Source organism: Polistes fuscatus, unplaced genomic scaffold (assembly GCF_010416935.1).
Source record: "Polistes fuscatus isolate 324 unplaced genomic scaffold, CU_Pfus_HIC Scaffold9, whole genome shotgun sequence".
Classification (NCBI taxonomy): Eukaryota; Metazoa; Arthropoda; class Insecta; order Hymenoptera; family Vespidae; genus Polistes; species Polistes fuscatus.
The window spans coordinates 5244945-5268053 of NW_025113173.1; the positions used below are offsets into that span (position 1 = coordinate 5244945).

A 23109-nucleotide genomic window follows, 5' to 3' on the forward strand; every position below is an offset into this window, starting at 1 on the left:
GAGCTATATATATATATATATATTGCAAAGATAAACCTACGAATATATACTCGGGTTAAATTCATTTTCGCAAGATAATTTAGCCGCGTTATGGATTTAGTCAGCAAAAAATGAAAACTTCTCAGATTACGCTAAAGTTAGAAGAGAGTCTCACGGAGATGTAATAATACGTCCGGTCGCGTTTAAAAAGAGAAAAGAATAGGGTGAAGGGTGGGCGGTAGTGGGGGTGGAGAGGGGGGTGGGGAGGGGTGGGGGTGGCAGGGAGGAAAGGGGCTTCCAGAGTAAGTAGAGGAAAATCGTTGCTTCTCGTTCTGCCGACGTCACTTCCCTTCCACCACCAAAAATATACGTGTACACACACACGTATACGTGTATGTAGGTGTCGGCATATCTAGGGGGAGGGATGAGGATGGGGATGGGGGTGAGGGCGGGAGGGAAAAAAGCATCTTGTGCTCGTCTAGTCGTTTGTAGTACATCGAGAATAAGGTACGATTGAAACGCAAACTTCGGTCGAATTCCGATTCAATGCAAGATTCTGAAGAGTAGTGACTATGATCAAGAGAAAAATAAAAGAGAAAAAGAAAGAGAGAGAGAGAGAGAGAGAAGAATAGTAGGATGGTGAGTTTGGGAAAGGGAAGAGGGACAGGGGTGGTTTTAGGTACACGAGAACGGCGCGATTGAAGAAAAGTTGAAAGGGAGGAATACATTTCGTATTCATGGAATACCATCGAGAGACGCGTAAATCAAAAGTTCGGAAAAACTTGGCATCGAAGGAAAACTAGCCCGATGAGAATAACAGTAAGGTAGGGATGTGGTGGGGGTGGGTGGTGGTTTTGGTTTCTTTTTTTTTTTTTCTCCTTTTTCATTTCTCTCCTCGTGCGTTGTTTTTATTTAATTATTTGTTTTTTTATCGCTATTAATTTTTTTTTTTATTTGTTTTTATCTTGTTCTTCTTCAAAGGATACGACGGGCCAACGTTTTCGCGATCTAATCTAGTTGTTTATTTGTTTATTTCAATTTCTTTTTTCTTTTCTTTTATTTTTTTCGTCAAACGCAAGAAAGTACTTTGCGGGAGTTTGCTTTTTGTGATGGGGGAAAAGAGAGAATGAACTACAACACTCGGGTACGCACGCGCGCGCGGAATTAAGGGGAAATTATTTGGCGTTATATTTTTCGACGTTTATATGCGTGCAAGAGAAAATGTTTAAAAAAGCGAGTAATGGAAAATAGGAAGAGAAATAAAATGGATTTGGTTTTCGAGCCGGTTTTCAACGTTAAAAAAGGAAAATTAGAGGAATTAAATATGCGCGAAATGGGAGTGGGGGTGGTGGTGGTGATGGTGGTGGTGGTGGTGTGATGCACGTAAAAGAATCGAGGCATCAATCATTTGCGGTTACCGTTGCTATTTTTCTTAATTTAAATTTGTTCTTTTTTTTTCACCTTTTTGTTCTTTTTATCAACTACGATTACAACAACAAATGGAGAAGGATTAACGTATAAACGCGTTATCCTCTTTCACATATTTTACTGAAATAATACTAATAAATCTCTGATATACAGTATTATGTGTATTTATAGGACGTGCAATTGTATAAATTGTGTATCTCTCTCTCTCTCTCTTTCTCTATTTTTTTTATACATAGATCATTAATTTATTTACAAATCACACGATCATAATATAAAAATAATGAATTATAACGAATATTAATTCTACAAAAGGAAATTGTTTATTCTACGAAAAAATTAATTATTCGAATACTTTGGTTATGCTAGATTTATCAAATTTATTGTAGAAGAAAATTAATTATGAAAAATTGTTTACGTAATAAAAAGAAACTTTGAAAATAATACTCGACAAATAATCTTACGAAGCAATAATAGTTGTTACGAGTTTGCACACGATCAAAAGAAAAGAAAATAAAGGAAGAAAAAGAAAAAGAAAAGGAAAAAGAATGAATAGTTTTCGTCTAACAAAGAGGGGGTGGAAATTGCAAATGCCATTTGGCGAAAGTTTCGATGCTTCTCGAGCAAACCACTCTTGTCTTAACTCGACATACTCTTGTCGAAGAGTGCTGACGAAGAAAAAAGAAATAAAAAAGAAAAAGAAAAGGAAAGAAAGAAATAAAGAAAAAAGAGAGAGAAAGAGAGAGAGAGATATTAAAAGGGGATTGGCACGTGCATTATCTATCTGCTATATGACTTTCTATTTCTCAAGTTAAACCATTATACTTGTCACATTCTCTGTCGTAATACAGGGTGAACAATAAATCTTTTTCAAATTTAATACGAATTACTACAAATTCCTCTTTTTCTTTTTTCTTTTTTTTTTTGCATTATGAAAGATAAAAACGTTCGAAATAAGATCGTAATTATTATATTTTCTTTATTTTATCAATAATATATATATATGTTTGAAATACTAAATGATAAACTTAATGTTTCCACCGTGTATAGTACGCATTGAATGTCAATTAAGAAAAATAAATCAAATGAGCTTTTAATCGAATAAAAAAATCATCGATGATGATAATCGATAAATCGTGCTTCAAACTCGTTTGACATTACTCGAAACGAGATAAGAATAATCATATTGCGTGCAAGATAATCCGAACTAATCTGAAAAACTTTAACTTTCGTGTTATTCGAGAAAATCATAAAAATATAATCAAAGAAATAATAAATAAAAAAAAGAACAAAAAGAAAACACAGAATAAGATTTAATACAAGTCGCGGTAAAGTAAGTACTCGTTATTTTATGACGAACAGGTTCGCCCACAAATGAAATTCTTTCTATACTTTGAACTTACCATTGATACGATATTTGCTTTCTTCAAAGCACCGTAAAACTTTCCATAGATTTTTTTTTCGAGAAAAAAAAAAATTAATTCGGAATAATCAATCGTAAAGACAATTCATTGGAAATAATCATACGAATATAATTGTTCACTATGTATTAATAATTAATCATACTCGAATATCATCGTATTTAGAAATTGCATTAGAATATTAGATTTTCATTATTTTACAATTAATATTATAACTTTTTGAAAAAAAATCCTTAAAACGATCAACGTTTATGTAACACTTTTGTTTATTTTTTTTCATTTTATTTTCTAGTATTCAATTGAAAAGAAAATCTCAGACACCCTGTATAATATAATCTTCTATCTTTTCTACTCTCTACTGTAAGTAATATTTTTTTCATTAATATAAAATAAAAGTGAGAACACATAAGTTTGATTTGAAACGACAACAGCATAGATTTGTAATAAGAAGGAGGTGGAAGAGGAAGAGGGGGAGGGGAGGGGGGGATGGTACGAAGAGACGTATTTCCTTCTAAAATTAGCGGTATCTGGCAAACGCGTAATTAGTTCAAACATGGAGCATCGTGGTAATTAAGTTAATTTAACGTCTACTAGCAAGCTTGTTTCGAAGAAAAGCTACCTACTACCTACTAGGTAGGGCGTTAGGTAGCTTTTCCTAGAGAAGTATGGTGTTGCAGTGGCAGACTTCCTCGTTTATCCGTTTTAACGTGCCACCACCATCACCATCACCACCACCACCACCATTACCATCACCACCACCACCACGAAATTACGAGTCGTAAATTTACAGTTAAAGAATTTGTTAGCGCCAAACCAAAATCTTTAATGCCGGGGGGGGGGGTGTAACGGTGTGAGAGTAAGAGAGAGAAAAAATAAAAAATAAAAAGTGGAAAAAAAAAGAAAAAAAAAGAAAAGAAAAGAAGAGAGGAAGATAGAATAAAAGAGGAGTGAGGGGGAGGTGGACGAGGTGGGGGGAGGGTAGACCACCGTCATAGTCTTACTACTATTTTCTTCATTCGCCTTTTTTCATAGAACCAACCCCAGAACGATGAAGGGAAACGAGCGTAGGGACGGGTTAACGAGACACGTTCGTTAAAAACGACGACGTCGAAACGATGATCGTTTCGTGAAGAACGTGAGCGTGACAAAAATCCTCCCCGATGAAAATGTTCACAACCAACGTACCTCAAACCCTTTTTCTGCTCCCCTCTTCCTGCTCCCGCCCTTTTTGTTGGAAAAGATTTTCATGCTACTACTACTACTACTATTTCCCTTTTCTTCGAAAATACGAAAATTCCTGAATCGTTTTCTTTCTTTTTTTTCTTTTTGTTAATTTTATTTTATTTCGACTTTCGTATTCGATTTATATTTATACAAATTATTTTTATATTTATTTATTATTATTTTTATATTTATATTTTATTTGTATATATATATATATATATATATATATATATATAGGAAAAAGATTTAAAAAAAAAAAATATATATATATGTATTACAACGATAGACGTTGTATCTTTTTTTTCTATTTTTTTTTTGTTCCTTTTTATTTTTTTTTGTGAAGCAACTCTTTGTCATTCAACGAACATACTACATCGAAAAGAGTTAATCGATTATTACGCGTCATTTCCTACCGATCTTTGTGAAAATTATTCTCGTTCGTAACGCTGATCACGTTAACATACATTTTTTTGTTCTCTTCCACTATCCGTTTCTCTCTTTCTCTTTCCTTCCCTTTCTTTTTTTTTTTTTTTTTTAATACGTTTCACGTTCGAAAAAATTCTCTCTCCTTCCAAACTCCCCCCCCCCCAAAAAAAAGGAACCTTACAAAATAATTGTCATAAAGATAAGAACTCATAAATTCATCATTGATAATCGAACGAACGAAGTGAATTTCGATGAATAACAGAAACTTGAAAATATTTTACAGTGTATCGTATATTATATTTCATACATACATACATACACACGTATACATAACGTATACACACACACTTATGTATTATACACAATGATTACATAGTCAAAAATTGGAAAACTTTTTAGCCGAAACGATATTAAAATTCTTCACGATTTTATGCGACCGTAGTCGATTAGTATACCGTGCAATCCTTTTTCCCCCTCTCTCTCCCTTCTCCCTTTTATTTTATTTTATTTTATTTCTTTCCGTGGCCTATAAGCCTCCCTTAATTACGCGACTTCCGTTCGAAGAATTTTCGACGGAGTGCCGATGCTTTTGGGGAACTGCAATAGCTAGGAGGATAAAAGAGAACGAAGAGGAGGAGGAGGAGGAGAAGGTGGAGTAGAAAGGGGTATGAGGGGGAGGGGGAAGGGTGGGAGGACGTGGAAAAGGGTTTGGTTTGAAATAGTGCACTCGCGCGCGCGTACTTTTGAAATTAGAAAAGTTACTACGAGCAATCCGCACGAACCGCAACCTTCTAAAAGCCGAAAATTCTTCCCTCGACATTGGCATAATGCGATTTCACGCGATACTGCTTATACATTGTTCTTATATATACATATATCCGCATATAATTATAATAATAATAATAATATATATAGTATTTTTTCTTTTTTAAGAAGAAATTTATCTACACGCGTACACACCGAATAAAATTTAATTATTAGAAATGAAAGGTTTGAATTTTTGATGATGAAACGTAATTCGTTGTTTCTAACATTATTATTATTATTATTAAAATCATTTTAAATAAATATTGAACGTATTATATTTTCTATGAAATATATACTTATATATACATAGTATTTTCTTTTTTAAGAAGAAATTTATCTACACGCGTACACATTGAATAAAATTTAATTATTAGAAATGAAAGGTTTGATTTTTGATGATGAAACGTAATTCGTTGTTTCTAACATAATTATTATTATTATTAAAATCATTTTAAATAAATATCGAACGTATTATATTTTCTATGAAATATATACTTATATATACATAGTATTTTCTTTTTTAAGAAGAAATTTATTTATACACGCGTGCACACCGAATAAAATTTAATTATTAGAAATGAAAGGTTTGAATTTTTGATGATGAAACGTAATTCGTTGTTTCTAACATTATTATTATTATTAAAATCATTTTAAATAAATATTGAACGTATTATATTTTCTATGAATTAGAAGAAGAAAACACATAAAAATAGAAATAAAATCATAATCTACGATATAGAATTACTTTTTTTAATCGTTTTTTCGTATCGATTTATTTTTTCTTTTTTTGTTGCTAGTCGTAGGGGAGCAGACACGAATGGATTTTATTATCGAAATAAAAGTGGACGATAAAGTCGACATAATAATACCTTACTTTTGTATCTTTTTTTGTCTGTTATTTTCCTTAGGTGCCAGGAATGTCCTGTGGTGAAACCGACGTTCCTTTGCGGAAGCGACAATCGTACGTACAGCTCGCCGTGTCGTTTGGAATACCACAATTGTATTCACCACACCTCCGTCCACATTACCTGCAAAGGTTTCTGTCCGTGCAAAGGTGAGCAGCACTACCACCGAAGGGTTCTTTCTTCTTTTTTCTTCTTTTTTTTTATTCGTCCTCTTTCGTAAGACCCCCCCCCCACTCCCACTCCCACCCCCTTCTTTCGTGTCAACGTCGATATTTCGAAAGAATTAATACTGCTACTGCTAGTTAACTCGAATATAATTTCAATGGCTTTTTCACCTTTCTTCTCGCGTGTGTTCAACGTTAATTATTATTATACGCGAATAAACGTTAACTGAAAAATATTATTTTAATGGACTTTTTTTTCTTTTTCTTTTTTCTTTTCTTTTGTACTCACACACGTTACATTAATTTATTCGAAGCAATTATATTTTTCTTTTCATTTTCCAAACGAAACAACTAACGTACTTAACTTTTACTCTCTTCGAGCTCGCGAATTTTTTATTTTTTTGATGACTTCCTTTTAAATTTAATATCGAATAATAAAAAAAAAAAAAGAAAAAGGGGGGGGGGAAATGAGAAATCAAAAAGTAGCGGATAATGTTACGAACGTGAAAGAAAAGAAGAAAATCAATTTCATGGACGAGAAGGGTGGGGGGTGATTGTAAATAAAAATTCGCGTAATAACGTGTAGACGAGATAAAATAAGAATCGAAGGATTCTTAGTTGGCCATAATAAATTCCAAGTTAACGGCGGTGGAGTATCCCCTCGCCCTCCCCCCTCCCCCCTTCTCCCACCTCCCTCCCTCATCGTATTTACATCTGTTCGCATTTCCCTATGCATCTGACGATATGCTGATTTGCATGAATATTCATAGTAACCCGTTAGAACAATAACCGTCGAGGGGGGGAGGGTCACGCCTACAATACGCTTTACGTATATACGTACATACGTACGTATCTATTCTAACTTATGTTTATATATTGGTATAGGTGTGTGTGTGTGTGTGTGTACGTGCGCGTATGTATGCATGTATTATGTATAAATACAGAAACCTGTGTAACAACCGATTAAATCAAGAGAAGGGTTACGACGTCGTTGGTGAATACACACCCACACAGACACACACACGCGCGCGCGCATACACACGTCATCACGCGTACACACGTGCGCGCGTGTTAACACCGGAGTGACAGACAGATAGACAAATGCAAACATAAATGCAACCCTGAATGAATATCATGAAAAATCATCGAGTCGAAGAAATGAATGTTTAACGCTCGATTATAATATTCATGATGAATGGTGTTGGGAATAGGAATAACAAAAAAAAAAGGAAAAAAAAAGGTAGAAAAAAATACTACGCTCGTTGGTGGAAAATATTATTTCGCATCTCGTTGACGGGTTTGCAAAACGTAGAAAAAGAGAGAGAGAGAGAGAGAGAGAGAGACGATAAAATCCAAACGATTTGTACGTTTTCACCGTGAACTAACACGCTTAGCCGCAAATTATTAGATCTATCAAATAAAAAAATATAAAAAAAGAATAAAAAGAGAGAGAGAGAACAAAATTGTCCATCCGCATCGCATTATTATTTATACAACACGCGTTTCGTTTAATTTTTCGAAACCTTTGAAAAATATAATTAATTTGAACTTGCGGGGGTTTTGTTGTTTTTTCTTTTTTTATTTTATTCGAGAGTATAATAAATGATCGTAGAAAAATGTGTTTGTCAAAAATACGGTTTTCTTCGTTTCTTTCTTTCTTTTTTCATTTTTTTTTTTCTTTCTTCCTTGACACAATATATGAACACGTTACGCGGAGTAAAAGAATGAAGAAATTTTCGTTGAAATTTTTAATCGGTGGTATCATCTTTGGTCTACGTCGTAAACAAGCATGATATTTGCATAATGAGCAACGTCATACGGAGCATAATGCTGGTTGGTTGGTTGGTTGGTTACTTGCTTGCCTCGGTGCCATCAAGTGGCCATGCAAAATACGTGTAATTGGATTTCATATGAGACTGCGCTTATCTTACGCGAGTATGCGAATATGCGACGAGTATGGAAGTATGCGAGAAAGCAAGCAAGCAAACAGGCAAGCAAGCAAGCAAGCGAACGAACTAAGGATTTATTGCACAATTTATTATATCCTTTTTCATACTCATATATATATATATAATATTCTCTTATATACAAAGTGTGTCTTAGACATTTACTGGACCAAAAAAGAACCAAGTGTCAGGTGTATTCTATGCACGAATATGAGAATAAAATGTCATACGCACAAAGATCGTTTAAAATGTTCTAGAAAATGTTTATAATGTTAATGATAAATGTATATTAAAACGATATATCCATTTGACTTAATAATAGACAAATCATCGTATTTGTAATTTAACTTATTAATATTTCGTATTATAACGATTAATCTTTTCAACATTTTTTGGAATTGATTTTTCTATGGAAACCGACTGTAATTATCTTCAATTTTTACTTGGAAAAATGTATACACGTATGTTGTACGGATATCTTTATAATATTAGGATTGCAACCATGACATCCTTCCTCGTTATTTCTAAATAATGCAAAAAACGCTTTATTTGAATCTTTGACGATGTGCTTGACTAAAGCAAATATAATATTCATTGAAACAAACCAGAGAACTTAGTCTACATTCCTTCTTGGTTATATGAGCTCATAATAAATACATAATATTATATATATATATATAGTGAGGTAAGAGGTACTTCGTGGTATTTGAAAATGATTTATTCTCACGTAAGTTCTCGTTTAAGACCCGTTAGAAAAATATTGTATTCTTTTTTTTTCGTATTTTTCAAAAACAAATTCAAAAAAAAATATCCATGATTTATTTACTCGTACCTCTCGTAATCGATTGTATAACATTACTATAACCACGCTTACGTGGATTGGGTTGAAAAGATAAATTGATAATTGAATTGAAAAAAAATACAAGTACTCTTTTTTCTTAATCGAATCTCAGTACTTTTCAACCAAGTCCCCCAATCATTATTTATCTTTAGAATTTATTAAAGAATAATAATAATAATAATAATAAATACCCATCGATAAATCAATCGATTTAAAAGTCACGATTTTCGTCAAACGATTTTCGTCAAACGATTTTAACACTCGAACGAACTTTTTCACGACTAAGTTTTTTGTTTAAAAAGAGTTACGAGGGGTGAAGGGGGGTTGAAGGAAAAGAAGAAGGAAGGTAGACACGATGAATTTTGTCAAGCAAAGCTAATTTTCTCTCTCTCTGTCTCTCTTTCTATTTCTTTTTTAAGTATTTACGTTGCTACGGCATTTGTTTAAAAATCACAGCAGCGGGGAAAGGGTGGGTGGGTGGCAGTTAGGGAGGAGGGAGGGAGGGAGGGAGGGGTGTGCTGTTACTGTTGGTAGATGGCTTTAGGCGTACACCAATTCTCCCCGAGCGAATGCTAATTTTAAAACGAGAATTTGTTTGTAAAGCGGTTAATGAATTGTCACCGGCCTCGTTTCGAGGTATTAACGATAAATAGAAAATTTATCGGACATACATTACAATCGAATCGATTTATATATACATATATATATTTATTTTTTTTTCCATGCATTTGACAAAATAAAAATATGCGCACAATTCTCTGCGATTAATTATAATGATAATAATATTAATAATAATTACGCACATAATATATTCCTGTTTGCATTCGACGCAAATTTTTTCGATTCACAAAAAAGAAGAAAAAGAAAAAGAAGAGAAAGAAAGAATAGAAAGGTTCGGTTATTCTCATTTAATTAATAATTCCATTCAAAAGGTAGGGGGGAGGGCGGGGGTAATTAAAAGATCAACTCCGAAGAGTTGGCTGAGGATTGAAAAGGAAAAAAAAATAAAAGGAAAAAAGAATACGACGAATGTCACGTCGCAAGTTTTCTTTTGAGGGTTGGGAGAAAAAAAGAATTTGTTAGTCTGCTTCTTTATAGGTAACTACCACCACCATATCAACGTGTCTCACTCGTTCCACCTTTTTTACGATCATTTTCTATTTCTTCTTCTTCTTTTTCTTCTTCTTTTCCTTCTTTTTCTTCTTCATCTAACGTACAATTTATCAGTATTTATGATTCAGATGCTGGTACGTAGAACGAATGAAGTACTTTCATCGGGAACCGAGAATAAATGAAATTACGCTTCGTCGAGTCGCAATCAGTGTTCCACATTTCCGTTCGTTCGTTCATCCGTTCGTTCGTTCATCCGTTTCGTTTGGAAGCTCGCAAAGCTCGCAACTTCGCTTGCGCATATATTTAAAAAAGTGCATTTATTAACGAGGTTTACAACGCGAATTTGTTACTCATATTCATATTTTGTTTCTTTTTTTTTTACGTGTATATATGTATGCGTGCATGTATGTATGTATGTATGTTTAAAAAAAAAAAAAAAGAAATAAAATTTGTATATGTTTTATTATATTTTTTTCGTGTGTCTGCTTTTTCTCGCAGGTACAGATTTGCGTACGCATTCGAAGAAAACTCAAACGCAACGGCAAAAATCGCTCATGGGAAAAATGGGTCGCAATCATGACTTCACCCTTACACCGAGAGATTTCAACTATGACAATCATCACTATCGTTATCTCAAATATACCAAGCGTGCTAAGGTAAGTAAAAAAAAGAAAAAAAAGGTTCTTTAAATTATTACATTAAATAAAATAAAGAAACTGTCGTCATTATTCTTTTTATTTCTTTTTTTTCTCAAGATTTAATTTAAAAAGATAATAATGATAATAATAATAATAATAATAATAATAATAAGTAAAGAAAAGGTAAAAAGCTACGTTATTGATCGATGATATATTATATAAAGAGAAAATATAAATTTATGTACATAGTTTTATTTCATCGAAGTAAATCGAAATTGTTTCTTCTTCTTCTTCTTTTTGTTTTTTGTCCTATCGTGAGAGCACAAAATTTACAATACTACTCTATATATATATATATATATGTTGAAAAATAAGAGAACGTAAGTGATACAGGAGAGAGATGTATGATTTATCGGCAACATTCCAATATCCGATTCCGTCTAGCAGCGAAGGTGGTAGTTTTTGTTGCCAGGAAGTTTCGTGGTTGAGAGGGTGGATAAAAGAAAGAAAGAAAGAAAGAAAGAGTAGGGCTGGCAGGAGGGGGAGGGTGGAGGAATTCGTTTTACATAGACGATAGAAAGAGTCCAAACAGTTTGTTTTTCGAGAAATAAAAAAAAAAAGGAAAAAGATCGATGGATAGAATAGAATAAGAAAAAGAGATTTTATGTATCTCGTTTTGCGAAGGGTGAAAAAACAAAGAAAAATAATATAAGAGGAAGGAAGGAAGGAAGGAAGGGAGGGAGGGAAAGGGTCCGAAAAGAGGTTAGGTATAGTAGTTATACATGAAAGGAATAAAAAAAAAGAAAAGAAAATAAAAGAGGGTAAAAAAACATATACACCCACATATACATAGTTGATTTCTTCTTTTCCCATAGGGTCGTAGCGTTTAGTATCAAACCGTATTCCGTGTTTCTTCAACGTACAAGAAACAGCAGTCGGCTTTTTATCGATCCACGTATATACCAAGCACCACCACCACCACTACCACTACCACCATTACCATCATCACTATAACCAGGGCTGAGCAGGGTCCTCGTAAATTCACAAGGTCGCGAGCTTGAACAGCTTTTTAACCTTCCTCGAGTCTGCTAAATTGTTGCGTATTATTTTTAGTGTCCCCTAGCATATATACATAAGTATATATGTATATACCACGTGTGTGTGTGTGTGTATATATATATATTCTTTTCGTGGCCTCGATATCGCGTCCAGTTTAGAACGAACTTTTTAATTTTCCCTTTTATATACTTGTTTTGTAATGTTTTCTTTTTCCCTATTTTTGTATCGCATATACATATATTTTCCCCTAGGGGTTTTTTTTTTAAAAACTTGTCATAAAATAACCTTAGTTGTTTGCTTCGCGGTAACATTTAATACGATAAATTATTGCAAACAAGGTTTTTTCCCTTTGAAAAGGCATTTAACTTTTTTTCTCGTTAATTAATTTTCATTTATTTATTTTCCTTCTTGTTTTTTTTTTATTCATTTTTTCGTGAGATTAATTCAAACGTTTGCGAACTGATTATGCATCGATCGATAATAATGATTTCGATAAAATAACGAAAACGCGGTTATTATAATCCCTTCGCCGATAAGATTAGATTTGAGGAAGATGCATTATGTTCAAATCCTTTTTAATGTGAGAAACAACAACACGAACGTTTGTACAAACACTTATATTTTTTTTTCAATGATAGAAGAAACGAAAAAAAAAAAAGAAAAAAATATTAACATTAAAATAACGACGAGTGAGAGTCAGTTTGTAGTGGCAAGGTTAAAAGTAAGTAAAAATGATAGTAGAGAAAAAAAAAGAAAAAAAGGGGGAATTGTTAACGTCCGATGTCCCTGACGAAGTACGATCACGGGAAAGGGTTTTTACCCGAAAGAGAGAGAGAGAGAGAGAGAGAGTAAGTAAGAGTATCGTCGGAAATACTCGTCGAGAAAAGGGAAAAGGGAAAAGGAAACGACGACGACGACGACGATGACGTTTGCGCTCGTCTCTACACTTTACTTTCTCCTTTTAATTTGGGCTTTACTAAACGGAAACTTCAACAACGTGCGAGAGAAACAGAGATAGAAATAGAGAGAGAGAGAGAGAGAAAGGGATGATAAGGGTGAAGAAGTGGCGGTAAAGGGAAGAATGGGTTTGCTCTGGTAGATGTTGAAGAAGAGGGGAGAGGGGAAAGGGGGGGAGGGAAAGGGGAAAGTACTGAAGCGAGCTAATCGACGAAGATTGCCAAAAGTAGTGCAAACGTTTCTCTCTCTATCTCCTCTCTCTCTCTCTCTCTCTCTCTCACTCTTTCTCTCTTGGAAAACGTCGTCTTCCACAAGCTCGTTTTCCTCTACTACTCGTTTTATTCAACATTTCTGCTATCCTCGTTTGTCTCCTCTAAATCCCAACCTTCCCTTTTACAACTTAATTAAATCAACGTGATCGAGGACGCGAACACTCCCTCCCTCCCTCCCTCCCTCCCCCTCCATCTCCTCCTATTTTAAGAAAACAATTCGAAACCCCTCTCCCCCCTCTTCTTTTATACTCTATTGCTATATTTTTCTTTTTCGACAAAATTTCATTTCGTTTCATTCAATACCAATCCGAGTACTTCAATTCGATTTCTCTAGTCGAGTTTTAATCGCGCGATTCAATTTTTTTTTTTTTGATTATCCGTCCGAATTTTCTTTTTTTTTTTTTGTTTTTTAATTCATTTCTTAATCGCGAAACGTTGGAAAGAAAATGAATAAAATCGATTTTAAAATGGAAACGCGCGAATAAAGAAAGAATATATATATTATGGGGGAGATATGTGAAAGGGGGATGAAATTTTGGGGAAAAAAATAGACAACCTTTAACAAACAAAACGCGAATTTAACGGAATAAACGTGGAGAACGTTAATCGACTTGGACGGTGGTCAAACTGACTGGCACATTATTTTAATGGCCGATTCTCGGTTGTAACCGAGCGAGTCCACGCGGAAACCAGGACTAATTTATTTCGATTCGTTTCTGCAAGCCGCGCAATTATCGCAATACACGCGTTCGAAATGCATACGATCGACCTCTGTCCATCTACCTCTCTCCTTTCTCTCTCTTCCTATATGCACATGCATGCTTGCATATATATATATGCATATGTATATATAACGCCCTTGTGAATCTACGATCTTGTTAATTAAATTGACAAATCCAGTATCTCCGCGAAATCGCTCTCATACCACTAACATTAAAGAGTGAAAGAGAATGAGTAAGTGAGTGAGTGAGTGAGTGAGTGAGTGAGTGAGTGAGTGAGTGAGTGAGTGAGTGAACGTTTCCCCACCATTACTACTCTATACCCACCCCTATTCCCACTTCCCCTTCCCTTTTCCACCTCCCACATATATATGTAAACGCTAACCGATTCGCGGTGCGTACCTTGAACACGTGCATGCATATCTATATGCACTTGTGCCCCGTGTATCAGCTATGTATGCGTGAATATGCGTTTAAGTACCTCTCGATTGTTCTCTCGTTCTCTATCAAACGAACTAATTGTCAATAGAGAAATTCCTATACAAGCTTTCTATAATCGATTTTTGATCAATCTCGTATCGACAGTTGAAATAATAATAATGATGATGATAATAATAATAATAATCTCGTTGCAAGATATATAAATATATATATACTTGAAAGTTACGATAACGTTGAACTTATCTAATCTTTCACACCATGTTCTTTCTCGTCAAGTATGGTAATTGAATATCGATTCGATTCAACCTAATTGCTTAGACACACTCGTGTATTTCTTTCGAGATAATTATTCGAGATTAGTATATGAATGTGTACACATAAGTGATAATAGTGAATGATGATTATGATGGGCGATGATTGTTAGTAGTAATGGGTATTAACGATTTAATAATCGAATATAATGGAAAGAAAAAAAAAAAAAAAGAAAAAAATTGTCTGTAGAATTATTTCGATTTCTTTCCACACGCGCTAGATTCTCATTCCTTCGATAGAATTCGAATCCGTTCGGGGTCATTATATATTTATGCTCGACCTATGGGTTAGAATAGAACTTTGCTATATTATTCAACATGATTCTGGAACATCGATTGACGTTATTGTGCAGGAATAATAATGATTCCTTTCTTCATCCTCTTTTCCAATCTTTGTCTTTTTTTTATTTTATTTTCTTTTCTTTTTTTTTTTTCTCTATCGAGGTGGACAAAATTTATTGGTTGAGCGATAACGTTGGGGAATCTGCGTATTTTTTCTTTTTTTTTTTATTTATTTATTTACATTATATTATAAAAAATATATGTTTGCTTGCTTGCTTGCTTTTACGCGAGTAGGAGAGAAAGGTGTGAAAAATAATCGATGAGATAAAAAGTACTTTTCAAGATTCTTTTCAAATTTTTTTTCCCTTCGAATATTTTTCCTATCACTTTTTATTCTTCTATTTTCTTTCGAAGAATAAGAATCGACTGGTTGGTACTTTTGGTCACCGGTGACGGATAAGTAATTTAAGTTTTCTAACGGCGTCTCCATTCGGTTATCTCATTTCCATGAAGTTGGGTTGGATGCTTCTGAGCTCGTGAAAGGATCAGTAGAGAAAAGAGAAGAGAAGAGAAGAGAAGAAAAAAAGAAAAATAAAAAGAAAAAGAAGAAGAAGAAGAAGAAGAAGAGTATGAGTAAGAAAGGGAGAGAAAGAGAGGTTTAGAACAGACGTATTCTGAATCGAGCTTCTCGGATCAGTTCAGAATGAATCCAAGGAAGTTCGTTAAATTATTCCTCCACTCTGTGGTAATTAATAGTTATTCAGTTTCGTATTCGCCTTGTGACGTAGAATCTCATGAAATGTACAAAGGAACACGTGAATTAACTTTTCCATTCTTCTATAGATGTATATACATTTCTTCTTCTCATTTATTACTATACTCCTAAGTTCTAAATGTCGTCCTTCGTATTTAATGTATATAAGAGTATGACCAATTTTAATTGGTTCTGTCATTTAAAAATATCATCAGATACAATAGGTAAGATAAGAACGATGATAAGTGATTAATTCATTTCATCGAAAATATTATTAACTTAATTAATATATAATATAATAATAATAATAATAATAATAAAATAATATTATAATAATTATAAATATTATCTAACACAAAAATTCAATTCTACGAACCATGTTCCCAACCATTTCGTAATAGAAATAAATATTATAAATCTATTATGAAATGTTATAAATTATAAAGAAACTCATCTTTTTACGTCACGTATCTTTTACATGCGCTCGTAAGATATTCAAATAAGGGAAATTGTCATGGGACGTATAAAAATAAAAAAGTAAGAGAGAGAGAGAGAGAGAGAGAGAGAGAAAGAGAGAATATATATAAGATTAGCTTTTCTCATATTTTTCGTATTTTCGACGAATTTTAATAGAAAATTCGGAAGGTTCTTCCTACCATATCGACAACTTTATTGGATATAATCCACCATTCTAAAAATCCCTACGACAGCAGCCAATGTTAAGGTACTGGTGCTTCCTGGTGGTGCACTAAATGTGTTAGTGGTAGTAGTAAAGGATCGTACGAAAATCGTTAAAAATATGAAGGAGACTTAGGTTCTTTATTACCAGATATTTTATTGCGTCAACGCATCTCTTTCGATCTTTTCATCGGATTATTCTTTTTTTCTACTATCTCTCTCTTTCTAATATTTTATATCTTTGGTAATAAAGAACCGTTCCCCATTCTAGTTTGGATCATAAAATTTGAATATTGTCATTTGATTTTTATGATTATTCCTGGCTAGATTGAATTCAGTATTATTATTATTATTATTATTATTATTATTATTATTATTATTATTAATTATTATTAACGATAGTTTTATTTGACAAATTTTATTATAACGTTTTCATGCAAATGACGGTAATTCGAGAGGACCGGGGTTGAATTTAAATATATTTCACGAAATAGAGAAATTCGTCGAGTCATTTTGAAAACTTGTATGTACATAGAGATCTACGAAGAATGCCATTCTAGAAAGCATTTGCTCGTTACAACGATGACCATTAAAGCTGTGGCAAGCGTTGCAGCTTTTATGCAGTATATATATATATATATATATATATGAATACATGTATACATGTATATGTTTGTATATATATATATATATGACTGTCGCGTTTCGCTCCTGCAACTCCTTACAATAGTAATTTAATTTCAATGGTCTGACTGAATTTAGAACTGAATATAAGTGTAATAATCCGAAACTTATAACATCGAATGTACGAAAATGATATTTAATCGAGGAAGAAAAGAGACAAAATTAGGGAATTTGTTTCCATAATAAATAATTAACGATATAATTAAAAGAAAATAAAGAAAATGATAGTAGTAGGTATTTAGTAGTAGTATGGTTAAAGTAGTATAAACTTAAAACAGAGCGAACGTACGGGTGTTGCCATCTAGCGGTGTATGAAGTAAGAATTATTATTTAAATTTAAAATTTGTGCTAATACAACACACGTTCAATGGTAATACGTATTCGTCCATTTTTTCATTATTCATTGTATCCCTTTGTTTGTTGTTTTATTCCTTGTTTTATTATTTTACCAAGTTATCCTTTGTTTTATTCTTTTTCAGTTAACACCAGGTAACGACGTGCATGTAATTCGCAAAAATATTTCCTTTTTTTTTCTTTTTTTGTTTTGTTTCCTGTAATCCTTCCTGCGCTCGGTGGTGGTAACGTCATAAAATTCCAGGATATAACGCCGTTGCACCGTAGTTATTTCTTTATCTCTTTTTCTCGGGGAGAAAAGGTGGTTTGAACGTTTTAAATTCGTTATAATTTCATGCTTTCTAATAATTTAACATTCAACGGACCCCTTTTGTCGTTCAAAGCGACACACAACTCCTTTCCCTCTTTTCATCTTTTCCCCAATTTTTTAAATTTGTATTATTATATCTCTTGTACCAGAACAACAAACACAACAACAATAACAACACAACAACAACATATAATAATATTAATGACCAAAAAAGAAAAAAAAAGAAAAAAAAAGGAAAAGAAAAAAAGAAAGAACGAAATAACTGGGAACTCATAGTCGAAGGGATTAATTTTCTCATTTCACAGAAAGGAATCGCGTTTAATCATCGAAACTTTAGATCCCATAGGAAAGGGGTCTTAGGATTTCCTAGGATTAGTTTAACATTATATAGGATATAAACCTTGCAATATCAGTTGTCGCACGTGGTACAATTTAAGTAAGGTTTATTTTAGCTTCAGATAGTTTGCCGAGCTACTATCCTTGTCATGTTATGAATCACACATTGTCCTTCTCTCTTTATCTCTTTCCATCTTTATCCTTTTCTCCTACCTCGTTACCTTTTTTCCTTTTACTTTCTCATCTTACCAATTTTCTCCTCTTGCACTAACATTATTACGAGTCTCTTAGCCTTTGCTATATTTTATCTTGTTAGGAACGTTATGATGCTTTTATTCCTTTTATTTCTCAAACATAGACACACACACACACATCTATATTCCTTCCCTCTCTCTTTCTCTCACTCCTTCACACATACTTATACATCCAATTATTCTCTCTCTAATACGCATACTCGTATACACGGAACATATACATGTATTCTCTCTCTCTCTCTTGTTCTTTTACTAATACATCTAATTAGTCTCTCCCCGACACAAACTCACACATATTCATACGACCTCTCTCTCTCTCACACATTTATATATCTGCATTTATGCGCACTTTCTAACACACACGTACAACACACATTTATACGTTCTCTCTCTCTCTCTCTCTTTCTCTATGTGTTTGTATGTACCGTCGGTTTCTCTGTCTCTGTTTCATTCTCTTTGACCGTATCCCTGTCTTTCTCTGATTCGCTCTTGGGTTGGATCGATGGAAAGACGGAGGGGGTTGGAAGAGGAGGAGGGGTCTCTCTGCTGGCTAGTCAGGGGGAACCTTTCGAAAATACGTATGCCATCCTTGTGGCTGTTATAGTTCGATCAATCGGACGTCGAGAGGAGAATTCCACACTCGAAAGACACTCATCCTGCTCGTTATGCGAAAACGTATTTGCATTTTATTTGCATACCGAGCGAGAGACAATATGAAGGGGGACCGAGAATGAGACGAGAAGTTCGAACGCGCTTCGAAAACGAAAAGGCGATTCTCTGTTTGCTTTTTCTCGATCTGTCTTCTTTCTTTTTTCTTCTTCTTCTTCTTCTTCTTCCTCCTCTTTCTTCTTTCTTCATGAATTTCATTATAGGGAAATGCTTGTTTGATTTTTTCTCCCCCTCCGCCCCCTCCCTTCCAATAGATTTGCACGAGAGAAAAGAAACGTTTGAAATCGTATCTGTCCTGTTTATAATCTCGTTTATCTTTTTTCGAAGTTAGACTTCTTTTTGATCGCGTTTGTGGAAAAAAAAATTATGAGAGTAAATTTTTTACGATGCGCGCGCACAGCGATATGAAATTAACAGCATGAATATAGAAGATACATGAAATATATAATAATATATATATATATATATATATATGTTACAATTTATTTCTATAGGACGTACTTAAATATGTAAAATGAATTTGGTTTCGTAGACTCTCGCATCGGCCAACAGATACGACGATAAACATTTATTGAGTAACGAAGTTATGGAAAAATCAGTATCATCACCGATGAAATCAACTTATAACACGGATTGTCCACCGTCGTCAAAACCAGCAATGGCTAATCGACTTTTGGATTGGTTCTCGGTCGTAATGGCAGATGCGAAACATCGTCGACAACATCCTAAGCCCATAGGTGGGTATTATCCCTCGTATCTCAAAATTTATATCTTTCATTCTCTTTCACAAGAAAATAAAATAAAAAGAAATGAAAAGAAAAGAAAAGAAAAGAAAAAGAAAATAAGGGGAGAAATAAAGTTATTTTGATGAAAGTTATTTTGATAATAAAGAAACATCCAACTTTTCTTCTATCTCTATCTTCTATCTAACACATTTTACGATCCTAATATATATTTTGGGTTAATCTTCAGGTCATTTCCCAATCCCTTGCCAAAGCGAAGTAAGGTGGATGTTTGGACATTTGGACAGCGATAGCGATGGCAGGATCTCGCTTTCTGAACTTTACGGATTGGAACACGATCAGAACGAGCCATGCCTAAAACCTTTCCTCGATAGTTGCGACACTGACGGGTAAAAAGAAATTCAAGTCAAGTCAGTTTTTTTTTTTTCTTCCACCACCAATTCCTATCTGATCGATATAAAAAAAAAAAACCAACAACGCGTGTAATTGTAAAAGAGGTACAAAATAATTTTCACCGACGAACATTTTCCATTCGAACGTTTGTTTTATCTTTTTTTTTTCTTTTTATTACCATCTTTACGATTATCGTGCAAAACACACGCGGAATCATTGTATTGAATTTTTGTTTGTGGCTTACTTGTATTGATTGTGACCATTGTGGATGTATTTACATCGTGTAAAACGATAGGACAATAAATGTAAAAAATAAAAAAGAAAAAAGTAGTACGTTAAATGAAAATATTTTCGATCGTTCGATTGGAAAAGTATCGTGTGCAAATATAAATACATTGGTTGTAAAAACCAAAGCCGATCTCGTTTAGCAAAACGATGTACATATACAAATATAAACACATACGTGCATACATACATACATACATACATACATACATGATACCCACGTATCTTACGTACACACGCGCATTTTTATATATTTATTTATTATTTACAGCGATATTTTTGTGAGCGGTATGGAATGGTGCGGTTGTTTTGCTAAAGCTGAACGACCCTGTGCTGCAGTACGCAGACGATCACCATTAGAAGTAGCACCAGCATGCGATTCCAGAGGATATTATCGAAGCACTCAGTGTCACCGAGGACTTGGCCTTTGCTGGTGCGTCGATCCTCATGGTGTTGAATTTGCTGGTACCAGAACTCGTGGTACAAAACCTGATTGCGGTAAGTGTATTCTCCAATAAAACGCATTATAACAATTTTAAATGTGTACAAAGAGAAGAACAAAAAAGAAAAACACAAGGAATGTATTTTACAATTAATTAGAATTCAAACGATAATAGATTTTATATATTTGAACATTCAGAAACATTTTAATGGGATGCCAACGATTAAATAATTCTTTCAAATCGAATATGACAAATTGTTTAAATTTTGTTTATTATATTTTCTTTTCTGAAACATTCCGTGTATTTTATCCTCGTTGTATACTTCTGCGATCGATTTTTCAATTATTTAGATAAAAAAAAAAGAAGTAGATCTAATCAATAAAAATGTCTCCATAGACACAATCGTGAACAAGATCAGCAATGGCGGCCTGAAAACGAACAGCGTTGATTTGGACGACGACGAGGATGGTGGTACGGATTCAACTCAGGATCTTGAAGGTTCGGCCGATCAACCGTTAGATTTTTAGGTAGATCGATCGACAACGCGTAGAATAACAGAGAAAGAAGATGCAAGATGAGCTATAATAATATGGCAAGTCGTGTTGTGTAGGGTAGAAAGAAGAAAAAAGGGAACAGCAGCGCTGAGTAACATGCATAAACGTGATGATGATGATGATGATAATGATAATGATGATGATGATGATGATGATGATATTTGTGTAGTACTTTGTAATCACATGAGCAATTCCTTTCTCGCGGATTGTGTTGCCGGTCTATTTGTCCATTGACTTTAAGATCTAAGATGTCGTTAAAAGAAAAGAAATAAAAAGTTAATTTAAAGGATAAGAAGAAGAAGAAGAAGAAGAGAAAAAAAGAAAGGCTCTATTTATAATCTGAAATAACGAAGGTGAGCCTAAATTGAATTAGAAAGCAACGAAAGAAGCACGCATCATTTGATTAAACTATTTCATTCGTTCTACGACAGTGGTTTGCTCTAAAATATTAGAGAGATTATTATTATTATTATTATTATTATTACATTTGTCTTGTCATATCTTTATATAAGCCGCTTCATTTATCAAACCAATTATCTCTATAGAAAGAAAAAAAACCAAACGTATGAACAATTCGTAAATTATTATAATATATTCATTCAATGCATCATCATATTATAGTACTCATCTATCTCTCTCTCTCTCTCTCGGTCATTGTAATTTATATTTCATTTTTAAACGGTGTTAAAAGTCTAATTGTTGAATAAATTTCTTCTTCTTTTTTTATTTTTTATTTTTTAATTTAGAATTTTTTGGTATTAAACAATGTACAATTGTTTCAACCGGTGTTAATCTTTTTGATCTTTTAAAACGGCTTATATAAATAATATATATATATATACGAATATCTGTCTCTCTTTCTCTCTTATCCTTTAGATCTTCACGAAATTATAAATTTTTTGCATAATACGTATAAAAATACACGAACAAACAACTGCAAAAAAAAAAGAAGATAACAAGAACAAGTGTAAACACCTTTTTTTCCTCTAACGATTAGATAGATGCAAATAGAATATCTTACGTAATTTGTGCAATATACATACGATATATAAAGATTCTCGTCGTCGCAAAATGAAAGAATTGATTTCTTAATTAAAGAAAACAACATCCATTATTCTATAAAGAAACTCGAATGATACTTCCGTCTATTTATGCTCCTTCGGGAAAAGAAAACACCACCCCCGCTTATACAATTCGTCTACAAATTAATGCACACTACCGTGGAAAATAATGAATATAAAAGTCAAAGGTATAACAGAAAAGAAAAGAAAAGAAAAGAAATAAAATCAAATCAAATAAATTGCTAATGAATTTAAAACGTGAAGAAGGTGGGGGGTGAAAAAGAGGGAGGAAGGGAGAGAGAGAGAGCTGAGAAAGAAGACAACATTTCATTACGCTGTACACACCTCTCTTATTACATGGTATCAGCAAAAAAAAAAAAGAAAAAGAAAAAGACCATTAGAAATGGGATATTGTAAAACCCTTCGACGAGAAAGTACGAAAAAGAAGTGGACACGCTATACATACATATACATATATATATATATACAAAAAAAAAATATATATATATATAAGTATATAAATATATAATTTCTATTCGCCAGCGCTTAACGACATTAATATATAATAGTAATAGTAATAATATTATATATACATATATACGTATATGTATGTATATACGTATATATATGTATAACGTCTATAAACGTAATAATACTGTCT

The 23109-nt window shown here is 33.3% G+C and overlaps 1 protein-coding gene across 1 annotated transcript in view; it reads left to right on the plus strand.

The window, feature by feature from the left end:
- LOC122525295 (proteoglycan Cow) overlaps positions 1–21676 on the plus strand; it is a 107523-nt gene extending 85847 nt beyond the window's left edge. The window contains exons 5-10 of the mRNA XM_043648009.1: positions 6191–6336; positions 10750–10907; positions 19502–19706; positions 19942–20101; positions 20662–20888; positions 21230–21676. Coding sequence (XP_043503944.1) covers positions 6191–6336; positions 10750–10907; positions 19502–19706; positions 19942–20101; positions 20662–20888; positions 21230–21360 — 1027 coding nt within the window. The 3' untranslated portion in view covers positions 21361–21676. The remainder of the gene's footprint in view (positions 1–6190; positions 6337–10749; positions 10908–19501; positions 19707–19941; positions 20102–20661; positions 20889–21229) is intronic.
- The last annotated feature ends 1433 nt before the right edge of the window (positions 21677–23109 follow it).